The sequence below is a fragment of the Accipiter gentilis genome, chromosome 20 (genome assembly GCF_929443795.1).
Source record: "Accipiter gentilis chromosome 20, bAccGen1.1, whole genome shotgun sequence".
Lineage (NCBI taxonomy): Eukaryota > Metazoa > Chordata > Aves > Accipitriformes > Accipitridae > Astur > Astur gentilis.
The window spans coordinates 15,815,343-15,831,544 of NC_064899.1; the positions used below are offsets into that span (position 1 = coordinate 15,815,343).

The 16,202-nt window shown below is 41.7% G+C and overlaps 1 protein-coding gene across 6 annotated transcripts in view; it reads right to left on the reverse strand.

Annotated features, from left to right (window-relative positions):
- The window catches only part of F13A1 (coagulation factor XIII A chain), a 64,196-nt gene that overhangs the window by 15,030 nt on the left and 32,964 nt on the right, over nt 1-16,202 (reverse strand). For all 6 annotated transcript variants that reach the window (XM_049823701.1, XM_049823700.1, XM_049823702.1 and 3 more), the window contains 5 exons: nt 15,260-15,367; nt 12,563-12,737; nt 8,715-8,853; nt 1,505-1,608; nt 606-694 (listed from right to left, as the gene is read on the reverse strand). In XM_049823701.1, the coding sequence (XP_049679658.1) occupies nt 606-694; nt 1,505-1,608; nt 8,715-8,853; nt 12,563-12,737; nt 15,260-15,367 (615 nt within the window). The remainder of the gene's footprint in view (nt 1-605; nt 695-1,504; nt 1,609-8,714; nt 8,854-12,562; nt 12,738-15,259; nt 15,368-16,202) is intronic.

Consider the following 16,202-nt stretch of genomic DNA (forward strand, 5'->3'; position numbering starts at 1 on the left):
GCTGCAATTCTGGGCACACCAGCTCTGGTGGTGCAAGAGGTTAAAACTCCAGACCAGGCCCTCTTGCTCCTCATGGAGATATTTCCCTCTCAGATCTGCCAGTCAAACCACCCATGTGAGCTCTCCTTGACCCGCTGCAGCCAAAAGGAATGTGGTGAGCAAAGACTTCTTTAAAATCACTGCATCCATTTTGCCTGAAATAAGCAAGGGAGCCACAACGTAAGCAGCTTTGCTGGCAAGCCTGACAAGGAAGGAACAGCTAACAAGGGATGAAGATGAGCAGCTAGAGCTAGTGACTTATTTGCCAGCATAGCTGGAATCTGGGAAGGATGAATGACCACAGCCTGAAGTTTCATCGGAGCCAGAGTAGCTTTTTCTGCTTATTATGTTGGTGAGCAGAGATTAGAGAAATCTCTGTCATTCCTTAGAGCTGTATCACACCTACTGGCCTGCATGTCAAAATATAATTATGAGATTTTTTTTTTTGATATGGAGTATACGTGAAGTAACTTCTCAAACCATATATTGCAGTGGGGCCTTATCTTCTGTCTCACCTATGGTCCCACTGATATCGCTCAATGCACTAAAAATTTTCAGGTATGTACCTCAGCATAGACAAAAGGAGCATCAAACTGGAAGCAAACGTGACCATGTTTAATAGCTTGAACTGAGGCTGGGCCACACCTGTACATACCTATGGGGAGAAGAGAGATAAAGTGAGAGACTAAATTAAATAAAAAACATGTCAAAATGTTCTATTTCCTCAATGAAAAAGAATTCTTGGGGGTTTTGTGAACTCTTTCAATAGTTTACAGGAACTCCTGACCAAGAAGTGAAAAGTTTAATTTCTGTTACCAGCCCTCTAAACAACACAGACTCAAGTCTGAAACAATCTAATGTCTTGGTACCTTAATGGCACTGTAAGGTCCACTGTAAGTCTCAAGTGCTTAAAATGGAGTTACAGCTGGCTTTGGTTAAAGCAGATAATTTTGGGAGGGCTCAGTTAGACCACGGACTGAAAAAGATCTCAATGCACATTTGCTAAGAATGTCTTTTAAGAACTGGAAAATTAAGGACTGGGAAGAAATAGCAGTGGCTTTTCACTTTTTCTCCCCCACCTACTGCCTGCTTAGGAAGTTTAGTAAGGGCTGCAGACATAAAATAAAGGAGAATTAATTTGATCAATTTCCTGTATAGGTTCTCTAAAATTCTAGAAGCTATCTTTTGGCGACAGGACTACATCTATTCTGTAGCAAGCAGGGTCCATCTCATGCAGGATTTTGTGCACATGCATCATGAGCAAGTGTTATAAAAAGGACAGATTTATTTTAGAGCTCAAAACAAATCAGAAGAAGGCCCTGAGCACAGGTGAGGGTGGTTATCTGGTGCAAGAAATTGTCACCGGCCATATGGTGCCAGTGGCTCAGTTATCATCAGCTCATTGTTTGCCAAAAAGAACCCAAGCATTGGAAAGAGAGCTAAGTAGGACTTCAAGCAATATTACCATCACTGGTTTCTTGGGGTGTCCCATCAACAACCTGCCATCCTCCAAAACCAACAGGAAGATCAGGTCTGGTCATCCAAGCTTCATTCCAGCAATGATAGTTCCTTAGAAAAGAGATGAGACCAGAATATTAAATTCTTGGAAAGAAACATACAAACCAAAATAAACTTGTGTATTTATGTCGTGCCATTGCTTCAATAACAACATCTGCCAATTTAACGGTGAAAAAGTTGGCTCTTTTTAGAGAACAGATTTTTAGGTCTAGAAGTTTGTTACCTATCTGTTAAAACCTGAAGGCCACAATCCTTCATTGTAGTTTCTTGACTGCAAGTTGAAGAAGCTTTTTTGATTCTTCTAGTGTGTTCTGAATGCAAATGTCTCAGAAAACTTTCCAGTGCTTGGAGGTTGTTGGGGTATATGAAATGCTACACAAACTACAATCCCTTTCCAGCCAGACACCTCCACTTCAGTCTGCTTGCTAAAGCAAGCTTTGAATCTTCTTCAAGCCATTGAAGCATGGTCTGCTTTATAACTATTAAGACTGAAGCTTTGGCATTTCTTCTGAAGAGATTTCAAGATCAACTCCATAACGTACAGTGCGTAGCTTTGTTTTCATGGCTCAAAACAAACATGCTTAGCTGGTTTCCATGTTGGTTGAGAAAAAGACCCTGCATAGGCTTTATAAGACTATCCTCATTGTGGATTCCTTATAAGGTCTTCCCAGTGTGTCATGCCAATGAGGCAGATCAGATCTCTCAGAATATACAGCTTTCATAAAACCCATCTACAACCACTGTGTGCCAAGTCTGGCCTTTAGGGCCCAGGACAGTATGCTGAAAGGTGAATTTCTGAGAGCCGTTCATCTAGGCACTCAGGGTAGAAATGCCCTCACTTACTGGATTCTCAGGAAAAGAAAAAAAACACTACAGCACCAACACAGTCCGCCCAGAATGTTTCAAAGATGAGCAGAAAAGAAAGACAGATCTTGTAACTTCTGTAATGCTATCGGTGCTCAAGGGAGAGAGAGCACAAGCAAGAAAAAAAAGAATCTAGGAAGAGGGTCTTGCAGTAAAGCCAGCAAAGTATTTGAATTTCATTATTGCAGAAAAATAAAAGAAGGAAAGAATAGAGAAAGGAGCAATTTTGCTTGCAAATTGTACATATCCTACAGCAGATATGAATGAAATTACATCCATGTAGCTGCTGATACAGCCCATAGTACACGCAATGATATTAGCAACCAAAATGGAGTTTGTTAAACTCTGACCATTTCATTAATAATAGGTGAAAACCAGCCATGGAGCAGAGTCAGAAGGATCTGAGGCTTGTCTAACAAGACATTTCAAAGTGGAAATGAAAGCTTGGATCAGGGTAAAACTTGTCAGTTAGGAGAGTTAATGAAGCAGCACTACAGAAAAGGAATTATTCAAGGAAAATGACGCACACTCAGAGAATTTTTGATGCTGCTGAGAGTAGTCAATGCTGAATCATGCTCACAGAGCTTTGCTGAGGGCTACCAGAGAATGAGGACGCACTTTGTGGTAGGTGGGTTTTTGAAAACTGTTATGCCAACATGTGGCAGAGACAATCCCTGCCCTGAAGCCTTCACTAGTTCACTTTGAATCAAACTCAGATGTGTCATTAGCTTTGTGTTCTGCAAACGAAGAACCTTAAGAGCAGGCAGGAGGGAAGGATGATAAAACCAAGGGGGGGATAACAGTGTGGAAAATGGCAGCTCTGCTTCCAATTCTGTAATTAGGTAATGCGGTTTTTTTCTATATTTTTTTTCTATACTCATCCTACGGGAGAGGACCTTTCTTACTGGTTTCTATTGGTGTAATGTTGAGCGCAACAGGATGCCAATTTCTTAATGTCTGCTACCATGCAAATAACAAAGACATTTAAGGATATTGAAAGTGAATGGTCAGAAAGACGTTGCTTGTAAAGCACATGAGCATTAAGGAAAGGAGGATGAGGGGAACATTTGCCTCTCGGAAACGTAGCAGAAACTTCTCTTTGGTAGAAGTGAGCACAGCCAAGGAACTGGCTCTGCAGCCATAATTTGTTAAACTGATTCTATAGTTCTTGTATTCTACAGCAAGCCTGAGACATTAAAGAAAGCAAGAATGGCTATACAGATCAATGTAGTGACCATTAAATATTTACAGAGATAATTACGAATAGACTAAACTAAGCGATGGGGAAATTAATAAAAGATGATCAGGTGGGTTTTATGCCTGGAAGACAATTTAAGAAGGGTACTTCATATTGCTTATGAGACAGGCACATGCTAGAAACAGCTGCTGCCCTTTCATTAGCTAATAAGCTCAGGCACTGGGCTTGAGAGAGCCACTGGTAATTTTATTGAGAAACTGGTGAAAAGTGAGCTGGAAGTGAGTGGGAGAGCAGAGGTCTCAGAAGGGGTTTCTCCACAGGCCTGGCCATGGATGAACCCCCATGGGGCTGGATGACTTCGAGCAAGTTTCTGCTGAGGTACTGATGTGGGTCTGCTTGGACCTCACAGGAGGAGTGAGTCTTGATTCCTATCCAAAAGAAATATTCTGTAAGTGTCTTTATATCATCATTAAGAAAGACAAGGAGAACAAAGTAAGGGGACAGAGGCAGTACTGATGGGCCCAAATCCGGCCAGCTTTATAAAAATAACTTTTTGCAAAGTCTGTGTAATTTTGTATATCTGTTTTGTTGTTGTCGTTGTTTCCTATCCTGCGGGAGAAGATGATCTTTAATAAAAATAAATAAATGTCAGATAACATTCAGAGGGAGCCCCACACTCAGAGATTGATTGGACTAAAAATCCTGGCTCCAAGTATCCCTGAAGTCTGAGAGTATTTAAAACCTGAAGACAGATCAGCTCCAGCAGTACAAGGCAATAGAAATGATATATTAATAAAGAAAAAGAGCTTTGCTTCTAGTTTTCAGGAGATTATAAATAAAAGTGAGAAATACATTTAAAAAAATCATTATATAAATACCTTGAGCTTGTCCTCTTAAAAAAAAAAAAAAAAGAAAAAGAAATAAAAGAGACATTAAAAATAAAATCAAGGTTAAGACACAAGTCATTTAAAGTCGGCATGTGGGCTAGCATGGAGTGTTACAGAGTAATGAAGAGAGAGGACACAGAGGAGAAATGAAAAGAGGTGTGCAATATATTAAGTCATGCCCAAAGGGTTCTGTGCACCATGTACTAATAAATGCAGCAGGAGGATAAAAGGATGAACAAGGCAGTTCAAAAAGTAATCAAGACAAAAAAACCAAACGTAGGATGGATGAAATGCTAGTGTGAAGTTGCATATAGATTTCAGTGGAGCAAGGATGATTTTGGATGATCTGGCCCTGTCCCAGAAGAATGGAAAAAAAACCAGGACTGAATTAAGAAGTCTTGGGCAACAGCTGGGAAAAGGAGAGGTAGGGAAATAAAAGGAAATGTCAAAAGTGTGGGAGAGGTGTTTCATAGATCAGATTAGGAGAAGGGGAGAAGAAAAGTCTGAAGCATAGCAATGATCCATAACTGGCTGTATATGGACTGAGCAGTGAGGCAGCCAGTCACTGGGTCTTGTTTCACATCATTTATAGGCAGATGAGGTTTCAGAAGAGTGACTGTTCCTTTACAGCTCTGTGAGCCATAGAAGGACCAGCCCCATGAGATGTACTGAGGTCCTGCTGTCACACAGACCATATGCAGCTTAGCAAGCTGGGAACACCAAGGATCCTAACAGGAAGGAACACGGAAAATAGCAGGACCAAACCCCTGGACTTCAGGAGAGGAGGCTTTGGCCTGTTTAAGGTCCTGCTTGGAAGAATCCCACGGGAGGCAGTTCTAGATAGCAGATGGTCCAGGAGAGCTGGTTGGTCCCCCTCCAAGCTTAAGAATGGTCCATGGCTGTGTGCAGGAAATCAACCAAAAGTGGCACAAGGCCCACATGGTGAAGAAGGTGGTCCCAGTTGAACTCAAACATAACAATAAAGTACACAAGAGGTGGAAGCAGGGACAGGTGACCAGGAAGAATATGGAGAAACTGTCTGAGCATGCAGAGACAGGTTTAGGAAAGTCAAACCCCAGATCAAACGGAGTATGTCAAGGGATGTGAAGAGCAGTAGGAAAGGCAAGCACATAGGAAAGGAAGACTACGGAAAATGTGGATCTGCTGCTGAATGGGGCAGGGGACCTGGTGGCAAAGCAGTAAGAAAAGGCCAGAGTATTCAATGTCTTCTTTGCCTTGGTTTTTACTGCTAAGATTTGCCCTCAAGAATCACAGCCCTCGAGACCAGTGTGGAAGTTTGGAGTAATGGAAATTTTCCATCTGTAGAAGAGGGACAAGTCAGAGAATATTTAAACAAACTGGACCCACAGAAGTCCAATAGATCTGATGGGATGAACCCAAAAGTGCTGAAGGAGCTGGCCAATATCATTTTAAGACCACTCATATCTATCATTGAAAGGTCGTGGTGATTGGGGGAGGTTCCTGAGGACTGGAAGAAAGCAAATAGCACTCCTTCCTTAGAATCATAGAATTGTTTAGGTTGGAAAGGACCTATAAGATCATCAAGTCCAACTGTTAATGTAGCACTGCCAAGTCTACCACTAAACCATGTCCCTAAGCACCACATCTAGACGTCTTTTAAATACCTCCAGGGATGGTGACTCAACCACTTCCCTGGGCAGCCTGTTCCAATGCTTGACAACTCTTTCAGTGAAGAAATTTTTCCTAACATCCAATCTAAAGATCCCCTGGTGCAACTTGAGGCCATTTCCTCTTGTCCTATCGCTTGTAACTTGGGAGAAGAGACCTACACCCATCTCACTATAACCTTCTCTCAGGTAGTTGCAGAGAGTGATAAGGTCTCCCCTGAGCCTCCTTTTCTCCAGGCTAAACAACCCCAGTTCCCTCAGCCGCTGCTCATAAGACTTGTTCTCTAGACCCTTCACCAACTTGGTCGACCTTCTCTGGACACGCTCCAGCACCTCAATGTCTTTCCTGTAGCAAGGGGCTCAAAACTGAACACAGGACTCGAGGTGCAGCCTCACCAGTGCTGAGTATGGGAGGCCAATCACTTCCCTAGTCCTGCTGGCTACACTATTTCTGATACAGGCCAGGATGCCGTTGGCCTTCTTGGCCACCTGGGCACACTACTGGCTCATATTCAGCCGGCTGTTGACCAGCACGCCCAGGTCCTTTTCTGTTGGGCCTTTTCCCAGCCACTCTTCCCCAAGCCTGTAGCCTGTTCTTCTTCAAGAAAGAAGGAGTACCAGGGGAACTACAGACTTGTCAGCCTCACCTTGATCCTCAGGAAGGTTAGAGAGCAAATTCTTCTGGAAAACATTTCCAAACATATTAAGGACAAGGTAATTGGCAGTAGTCAGCATGGATTTACAAGGGGCCAGCTGTGCCTGACCAACCTAATAGCCTTCTCTGATGAAATGAATGACTGAGTGGACAAGGGGAGACCAGTGCATGGGGGTTGGTTTCTCTTTTGACTTTAGGACCATCTCCCAGAACATCCTCAGAGACAAACCATTGAAGTATAGACTAGATAAGTGGATGACAGTAAGGTGTATTGAAAACTGGCTGAACTGCCTAGATCACAGGGTTGTGACCAGTGGTGTGAACTGATCTGGAGTCTAGTCACTAGTTGTGCACCCCAGGGGTCGATAGTAGGTCCAATACTGTTTAACACCTTCATTAATGACCTGGATGATGAGACCTGCTACACCCTCAGCAAGTTTGCCCATATAGAAAACTGGAAGGAATGGCTGATACACCAGAGGCTGTACGTGAGGAGAGGCTAAGAAAGCTGAGACTCTTCAGCCTTCAGACAGGAAGGCTCAATAGGATCTTATCCAAGTGTATAAATACCTGGTTAGGGAGTCGGGGGGAAGAAGACAGAGACAGACTCTTCTCAGTGGCCCCCAATGACAGGACAAGAAGCAATGGGGCACAAACTGAAATACAGGAAATTCTGTCTGAACATCAGAAAACACTTTTTTTACTGTGAGAATGGTTGACCACTGGCAGAAATTTCCCAGAGAGGTTGAGGAGTGTCCATCATTGGAGATATTGAAAACCCAACTAGACACAGTCCTGAGCAACCTGCTGTAGCTGACCCTGCTTTGAGCAGGGGAGTTGGATAACTTCCAGGGGTCTCTTCTAGTCTCAACTATTCTGTGATGCTGTGATACAAGCTTCAGATGTAAATGAACCTAATTGTTTTCCTTAGATTCCCTCTTGGTAACAGATTACAGAAATCACATACAAGAGGTTACAGCAACAGGTACAGTCATTTCCTCCACCACAGAATGGGTTTATTACAGTTTTAATATAAAGAGATTAGGTTATTAATGAAACATGCTGATGAGCAGCTATGCTGATGAGTTGAAGATATTGACACAAATCAGGTGTATTAACACTGAATAGGACAAGTATCTCCTGAATGTAGGAATATAGAGGTCACATTCACTGCTTCACTCTGAGGAGGAGAGGCTTGAGGCCCAATAACCCACACATAATTTTTACTGAACAGGGCATATAATCAATATCTGCTACACTTCTCCTGTCAGACAGGAGACAGTAAGAATTCGAGGAGCAAGTTAGGGGACTGTCTTATCCAAAAGAATACGTAGACTCCATTTCTTGTTCCTAGGGAGTTTTCTTCTTATAAATCTGGCAATATCATTTCAGTAAGTTGCTTGATACCTTGGCTCGTTTCTTTTTCAGCTGAACTGGATTTATTTCAAAAAGTACCTACTTGCGACAGTGACTGCATGATCACAATGTAAAACCAGCCTACAAGTTTGGGAACTGGGCAGAAGCAGAACAAGAAAGGTGTTTTTCCATAGACATTGAGGTATCCCTTTGAGCCTGGCTCTAGACTGATGGAAGTGCCCATCCTACCCCTTTCTATTTTTAGAAACAGCATGGCCCTAAAGAGCACAAACCCATTCCAGCTTTTCTCCAGTGTGCTTAAATGTGCACTGTATGGTAACATTAGTAGTGGGATCCCCTAGGGTTTGCCTCTTTACATGACAAGCGCTTCATATAAGTCCATCTACTAACAAACCATTCATTCCATTTTACATAAGCTAGCAGTGTTCTTTAATGCACAGAGAAATAAATAAACCACAGACATTGCTGTCATATTTTTTACTACCTATACAGTTGAGACATTAAAGGCATTTGCCAGGAGAACTCACCAGACAGAGTCTTTTGTAATTTTGGTGTCCACTTGCCCTTCGTCATCCAGAAAGAAGTCCAACTGTAAGTTGGCATTGTTATCATGGGCAGAAGAATAGTTGGTAACGAGTCTTGCAGGTATCCCCAAGCACCTCAGAACTGTGGCAAAGAGAGAAGTGTGATGAGAAGGACAAATATGAAGACTGTGCTCATGGATAACAGGATGAGAGGAGAGAAACTATTAATAACTAGAATAAAATGGGAAAACTCAGTCAAAACTACCCAAATAATTTCTCTTATCTGCCTTTATATAGAATATGTTAAATATTTTATTTGGTCCCAAAATGATGAGCATTCAAGATACGTAGTGGTACAATGGTTATAACCTAAGCAGCTGATTACCAATAGTTTTAAAACTGTCTTGCATAGTGACCACACCGTAGCTTTTTAGGGCAAATCTGGGTGCAGTGGGTCAACTGCATGACCAAATGTGGTACAAAGAAAAGTAAGTTTAAGCTTGTAAGAAATAGAAAATATATTAGGTCTCCTAGTATCAGGAACCCAAGAGAATCATGAGTCTGTGCTAAAAAGAAAATGAAAAGAAAGTGTCTCCTTTTGGTTGATTTGGAGTTTTCCTGTTTGATATCTGCTGTCAGAAGGGATATGGAGAACACAAAGAATAAAGCAGAAAATTATTGCTAACAAGGGAGAAAAGCTACATTATTTGCAAGTGAAATGTCAGAGTTAAAGAGTCTGAACAAAATGCATTACATAATTTGTATTGATTGCTAAGTAATAGTATTTTGGAGTCAATAGTTCTTTCCCATAAAGGATCTTAAAAGAAGGATCAAAAAAAAAAAGCCCCTACCCCTAAATCTCAGACCATCACAGTGTAGCACTGATGGCTCTTCTCCTCATTTGACAAGTGGTAAATTTGGGAAACGTGAAAATGCTACGGCTATGTCTGCAGTGCATTAGTGCATCATTAGGCTTCTGTGTTTGTGGTGCACCCTGGCTGATAAATAGGCATGGAGCACGGCCCCGAGGGAGGTGTGGGGCTGCAGGGTGACACATCACCTCTGCTTCTCCAGATGAAATATTTTGTCTCTCAGCCAAAAAAAATTCCTGTTTTCCAATTTAGGAGCCAACATGGTTCTGCAGAAAACAGAGGGGTTTTTTGGAAAGGGAAAACATTTTTATTGAAAATTCTATTTAAAAATAGTTCCAATGTTGCAATGTTGAACAGCCCTTGCTGCTACTGCTGGGTTTTGTATATTCATTAGTGTCACTACTGTGACTCCCAATAAAGTGTAACACCGCACATTCATTTCAAGTTCCTGGATGACAAATTACCTGGATGCATCCAATACCATATGTACCTATTGATTAAACTTAATTCAAGTGCCCTCCCAGGCTTCCAGCACATGAGCCATCAGGGCTCATTGAAAATAATTTTTCTGACAATTTCAAGATTAATGACCATTTTTCAGAACGTTTTCGCATTTTTAACAGATGACTATCCAGAGTGTACAATATAGTAACCTTGGAAAGCTGGGCTGGTCACAATAATAAAACATTGGCACCTCTGAGAAAGACTCAAACTCAGCTCAAAACAACCCTTTTAGTTGCACGCGGCTGTTTGGACCTTTGCTGTCCTCTCTGTGCAGTGGTCAGCAGCTGGACGTGTCAGTGGCTATGTATCAGATCAGCCACTGGACAAGATTTTCATTTCATAATGCTCAACAAACTTTATACTTCAGCAATCCTTGCAGCAGTACAAAGTGCCAGGTCTCTGACTTGACTAACTTAGTCAGCAAACCGAGTCTAGTTTTGCCCCAGATAAATACGCCTCTCCATCTAACACAGCAGGCTCTGGGCCTCTGCTGCGTCGCCCCAGTTTCACAGTGGCCTGCAGGCAAAATACTGCATAGTGGTGTTTTGGGGCCAGTGCGGGAGGAAGGTGGGAGAACTGGTGTGTGGGTCTGCCTGTGATCTAGAGAAATCCAGATGAGGCAATAGGCAGAGAAGACAAAGCAGCCCATGGAAGTTGCTGCGAGGAATTGCATCCATAGGAAACATTTGCAAGAGCCTTTTTGAACCCATTGTGTTGTGCAGAGGCTGAGGAGCATCAAGTACAGACCATACAACCTCAGGCAGTGAAGGAAGTAGACATCGCTCAGGTTTTCTGGATGACAGTGATTGCTCATTATCCCACTGCACCAGGAATAAAATGAACTATTTTATGTGTTGAAGGACAGAGCACCTGCCAGCACCTCCCCAAATCAAAACAGGTACCTTTCCAGATATATGAAAGAGAAGCAGAGAAACCTGAAACTGCATCCCCCGTTGCAATGTGACAAGTGTGTGCCAGAAGAAAGCTAGGTGGTCAGAAGACAGCTTTATTTCCAAGGTCCTTACTGTTTTGAATAGCTTTTGAACTACCTCAAGTTACCAAAATGAGTTATGAAATTCAATTATCCAGACTGGAGGAAAATTATGTACAAAATGAAACATACATATATAGAACAAGCAAAAACAAAGTGAAAACATAGAGATGTCCAGGGCTGCCTGAGGGTGAAGAACCAGTCTTGTAACTTGTCATTAAGTATTCAATTTCCATGTTTGTTGCAGAAAATGCATGATTAATATCCTTCATATTTGATAGAAGTATAATGTAAAGAGAAGTATAATGCTATTCCTTGAGACAGCAACATGTGATGGTATTGAGACAGATAAAAAAGGGAAAGGTTTCACAAAGAGTTTTTCTGTAATTTCCTTTTCACATCTTAAATACAAACACCAAAGCTTAGACCTTCAACTGCGGCTGAAAAGTACTTGATGCAAAGTAGGGTCCAAGCCTGCAGAAATACCTATTGTGTCCCCCTGGTCCTAAGCTGATCTGGTCCTCCTAGGTTTGGTACTTAAATGCGTATGTTGTAAGTGCTTCTAGCACAGATCATCTGGGCTTAAGAAAGACACTTACTTATTATTTCTGTTCAGCTTCTTCTATTGGCCAGTGCCATAAACATAGAAACAGCTTGACTGGCTCTAGATTGGCACTTGACATAAGCACGGCTTCCAATGTCTGGTCCCCATTATCTGTATAATGCACATTTTTTACACTCCCAGAGTCTTTCTTGACTGCAGTGTGTTCCAGTGTATTAGCAGATGATGTTGTTAGAAAGTGCTAGACAGTAAAAAATGGGACCAATCCAACATTGCTTTTCCTACTGGGTTTTACAACACGTAACATCCTGTTTGCTGCAACATTGGAACTCTAGTTTGAGCAAGTGTGTTCAGACTTAGCCTTGTAGTGCTAGACAATTCATAAACCAGGCCAGCATTTTCCTCATTGTTCTGGCTCACAAACTCCATAGAAAGTGTTAACAGTGCTCAGTAGACAGGTGCTGGGACAGCACACATCAATTTTGCTAGGAACAATCCTCAGTAGGTGTGATTTGGCCTTTCTGGAGCAGAAGCACCACCACATATCCCATATTGGGTAACAGTCTCATGTTGCAGGTCTAGATGACAAACCCCCTGTTCATCTCCAATTTCCTAACAGAAATGTGGACTGTGCCAAAAGACTAACTTTCTCTCTCCCAAACTTACCCTCGTGAGTCACTGAATATGTTTTACTGAACCAATAAATAGTTAAGAGATTTGTGTGAAAGAGCAGTCGAACTGAAGGAGATGCCAAAGGTTTATTTAAAGACCATCTATTTTAGCCATGTATTTTTAAGTATCTTTACTATTTACTCCTGAACACTACAGAGCCAGGAAGTATTTTAGTCAGTTTAACCTAAAAGCTCTCCCTTGTTAAGCAAGAATTGCATAGCAGCATGGAGCTTTTCTCACTGGTACCTACATGTGTTAAAGACACCAGCAAAGACCCAGCACTGGCCGTATCGCACGGGTTGCTTAGAACTGTAATACTCCAAGAGAATGTCCACGCTTCCCGTCCAGGCTGAAGGTGCGACACCGTAACTGTATGTATTGTCCCAGGATCCAGCAATCACACCATTATCATCCCTGGAGTTGATCTAAAGACAAAGGAAATGAGCATTAGGGATGTCAGAGACTGAATAATAAAGAGCTCTTTAACACAGCAGACAAAGATCGGATGGGAGAGACTGAATATAGCCAAGTTTAGGCTAGAAGACAGACAGAAATGTTTAATTAAGAAGGTAGATGAACAGAACAATCTTGCTAAGGGCCACGGATCCTCCATCACTGAACAACTTTGAATGAAGGTCAGACACTTAAAAATAATGGAGAGATTAAATCACCACAGTGAGTATCCATGTTGCCAGTTTAGTAAGTTTTATTAACGTTAAACATGCTTACTGCTACGTATCTTTAATAAAAATGATCAGTTACACACTGATAAGCAAGCCTCAGAAATATTAAGCTAGATTCTTTCCTAACATCGTCTGCTTTTCTGTCTGTATCAGCCCAGAGATTTTAATAAAATCACTCTTGATTTACAGCAGATTGAGAGGAGAACCAGTCCACTGTTATTTTTAGAGTAGAAACTAATTTCTACAGTCCAGCACACACGAAAACAAGAAGGAATTTGCTGTGTAAGTTTTCTCCTGGTAAGATTATACAAAGCAAGGAGTTTTGCTGACTAATGGCTATACTGATAGGCATTAACGAGCAATACATCTCCTAGCAGCAATTTGAACCAAACCAGTCGAGGCTGTGCAAAAAGCTCATTCGCCCTGTATCTTTTAATTATGCTAATGTGGAACAGCTACACACCAGCCAAATAAATCACAATTCTCATTTAAAAGCTTTTGGCTAGATTAACTACTGTTTTATAATTAGAAAATCGACTTCCTGTGAACCCTAGGACTGAATAAAGATAAGTATTCAGAGTCATAACCAAAGGGTTAAGGGGTTGTGCCCATCTCACTGTTGTAGGAGACATGCCAAGAAAAGAGGCACTTCAAGGACAAGGCAGAGTGTTGACCTTCAGGCTCTCCTCTGGCTGTAAAGAGAGGAAGAAGGGGGCAACTCTACCTGTTCTGCAATGTCAGGAAACCTTAGAATGATCCCAGAACGGGGGCACCTCCTCAGACAAACTCAGCTCTATCACATTTCAACTTGAGAAAGAATGAGGATAAAGAACACAGATGGGATTTAAACACCTCTTGGCCACTTCTTACTGAGGTCCAGATTTCAGACGGCCAAAACTACCACCCTATGGCCTAGTCCTGCAGATTAGACCTAAAGTCCATTGACTCCTGGATTTCCAACGGTGAATTTCTCCACCTCCCTAGAATGATTGAGTGGCTCAAAACCTAAGTGATATCCAAGCCCTCTTTGAGTTCATAAACTTTGTGCTATTCTGCCCTTAAGGCTTCCGTGGTCCCTGCATGAGGGACCTTTTACACCTACTAGCCCAGCAATGAGGAACCACGTTCAATTCTTACTTCTGTCTGAAGGTCTGAAGTCACATTTCTAATGTCTTGGGTGAAAGAACTAACCAAAAGGTTAAAAGAGAAAGAGAAGTAGGGGTATTCTCAATACTTCTTGCGGAAGCTATTCTATTTAACATGATGGTATGCAACGTTCAGCATGTGGCACTGAGAGGCTGGAGATCCCATTTCAATGTCATCTAAGACAAAGAGCTCATTCTTTTAAAGCCTGGGAAAATGCTGTAACAAGTGAGTTAAAGGATCATCTGTCTCCAGCAGCCATTTTTTGTGGACAGTCTATTTTAGTAGCTGACTTGGGAGAACATCTAATGACACTAGCTCAATGACTAGAGTATTATTCTGGGAAGTGGAAGGCATCAATTCAGAGGTCTATAAGGCAGAGGAGTGGACTCAGCCTCTGCCTTCCTCATCCTGGATGAGACGTCCATCTTGAATATTAGGGATGGGGCTGCTCTTGTACCCACGGCATGACTCCTGGTGCCTAGCAGCTGGAAAGAATGGAGACATGGAAAGTCTTCTCCTTACTCTTTGCTTCTGGTTATTATAGGTACTTCCATTCTGAATGGGGTAAGTTTTCTGGACTCCATGTTTAGGAGGACAGCTCTCACAGTGTTTTCTTCTGGGGCCAAGGTAGCTCACATAAATATTCTCAGCCTGACTAGGCCATTCAGGGCTTAAAAATCAGATACAGTAACACCCACCATTGCACTGTCTTAAGACCCATCGAAGTTAGTACTGGAGTCCACACTAAGTCTCTCAGTTCCCCATCCAAAATTCCACCCATTATGCTGCCTTACTGTCCATGGCAGAAATAGCTTTCTTAGCTATCTCAGCTACTAGAAAGTGAGCACAGTGTCACAAGAAATGCTATCATGCCTGGAGTGAAATGTCTAAAAGCACTTTTCCTACCAGTGAGATACCATTCTCAGGAAAAGGAGATGAGCAGACATAAGTATTTCACCTCTAGCCGAGTGAAATAAAATACCAGACCCCGGAGGTCAGAATGGACAATTGATCTGGCACCTGTTGGAGTGAGCACATCGGGGCAAGAGGGCCAGTTAAATAAGCCTGGCTTTGATTTATGAGTTGCTTCTGACACATATTAGGCATCCATTACATACCACTGCAGAGGCAACACGGCAGATTTTGATTGGGTTTCCACGCCCAGAGAGCTCCAGTTCTGCCTTGTCCATCAGGAACAGGCAAGCATCCAGAATGTTTTCTTCAAACTAGATAAAAGAAAATAAAAAGGGAAACAGAGGGAAAATTGAGTCACTTTTTATTCTGGAAAGCAAAGGCAAAGTTATCTTTCATTACTGTTATAATAGCTGATCAGCTTCAAAATTAGCTGGTCAAGTCAAAGTTCCACATTTAAAAATACAAGTTTTGTTCTAGAATAATTGCTCATGTATGGTAAAAAAAAGTGAGTGGTTGTGAGGAAAAAAAAGAGTGTAATTTTCAGTTCAATCTCAGTCCGGTTTCCAGAAGGTTGAAATGACAACACAGCCTTTCTGACAGGACATAAAATTTTAAGTGCTAACAAGTATATAATAGGAAGATAGTATAATAATAACTACAAGAAGCTAGTCTGCTCGTGAAGGACTTCATGTCCTTCACAGATTCCAGACCTGTTAATTTCAGGACTTCTCTGACACAGCCAATGCAATGCTGGGAAGTTGAACAATAAGTGGTTTGCCAACGTTAATCTGAAGACACTTACATTTTAAAATTAATTTTTAAATCTGTTTAAAATTGACAAGCCAAAAGCTGACTATACTGATTAATCCTGGTCTACAAAACTTAGACATCAAAAATACCAAGTGACCTAAAGTAGTCTTCTTCAAAAATAGTGAAAAGGTACAATTTCTTCGATCCAGCATGAACAAGCACAAGAATGAATTGAGGGCAGAGGTGCCTAAATAGACCAGAAATTATTTGTCACAGAACTTGCCCTGCAATGTATTTCATTTTCCTTAGGAGAAACTGCATAGCAAAGGAAAACACCTCTGTCCCCTGGAAAACAGTAGGAGACAGGGAAACGCACATTAATAAAACTAAAAAGAA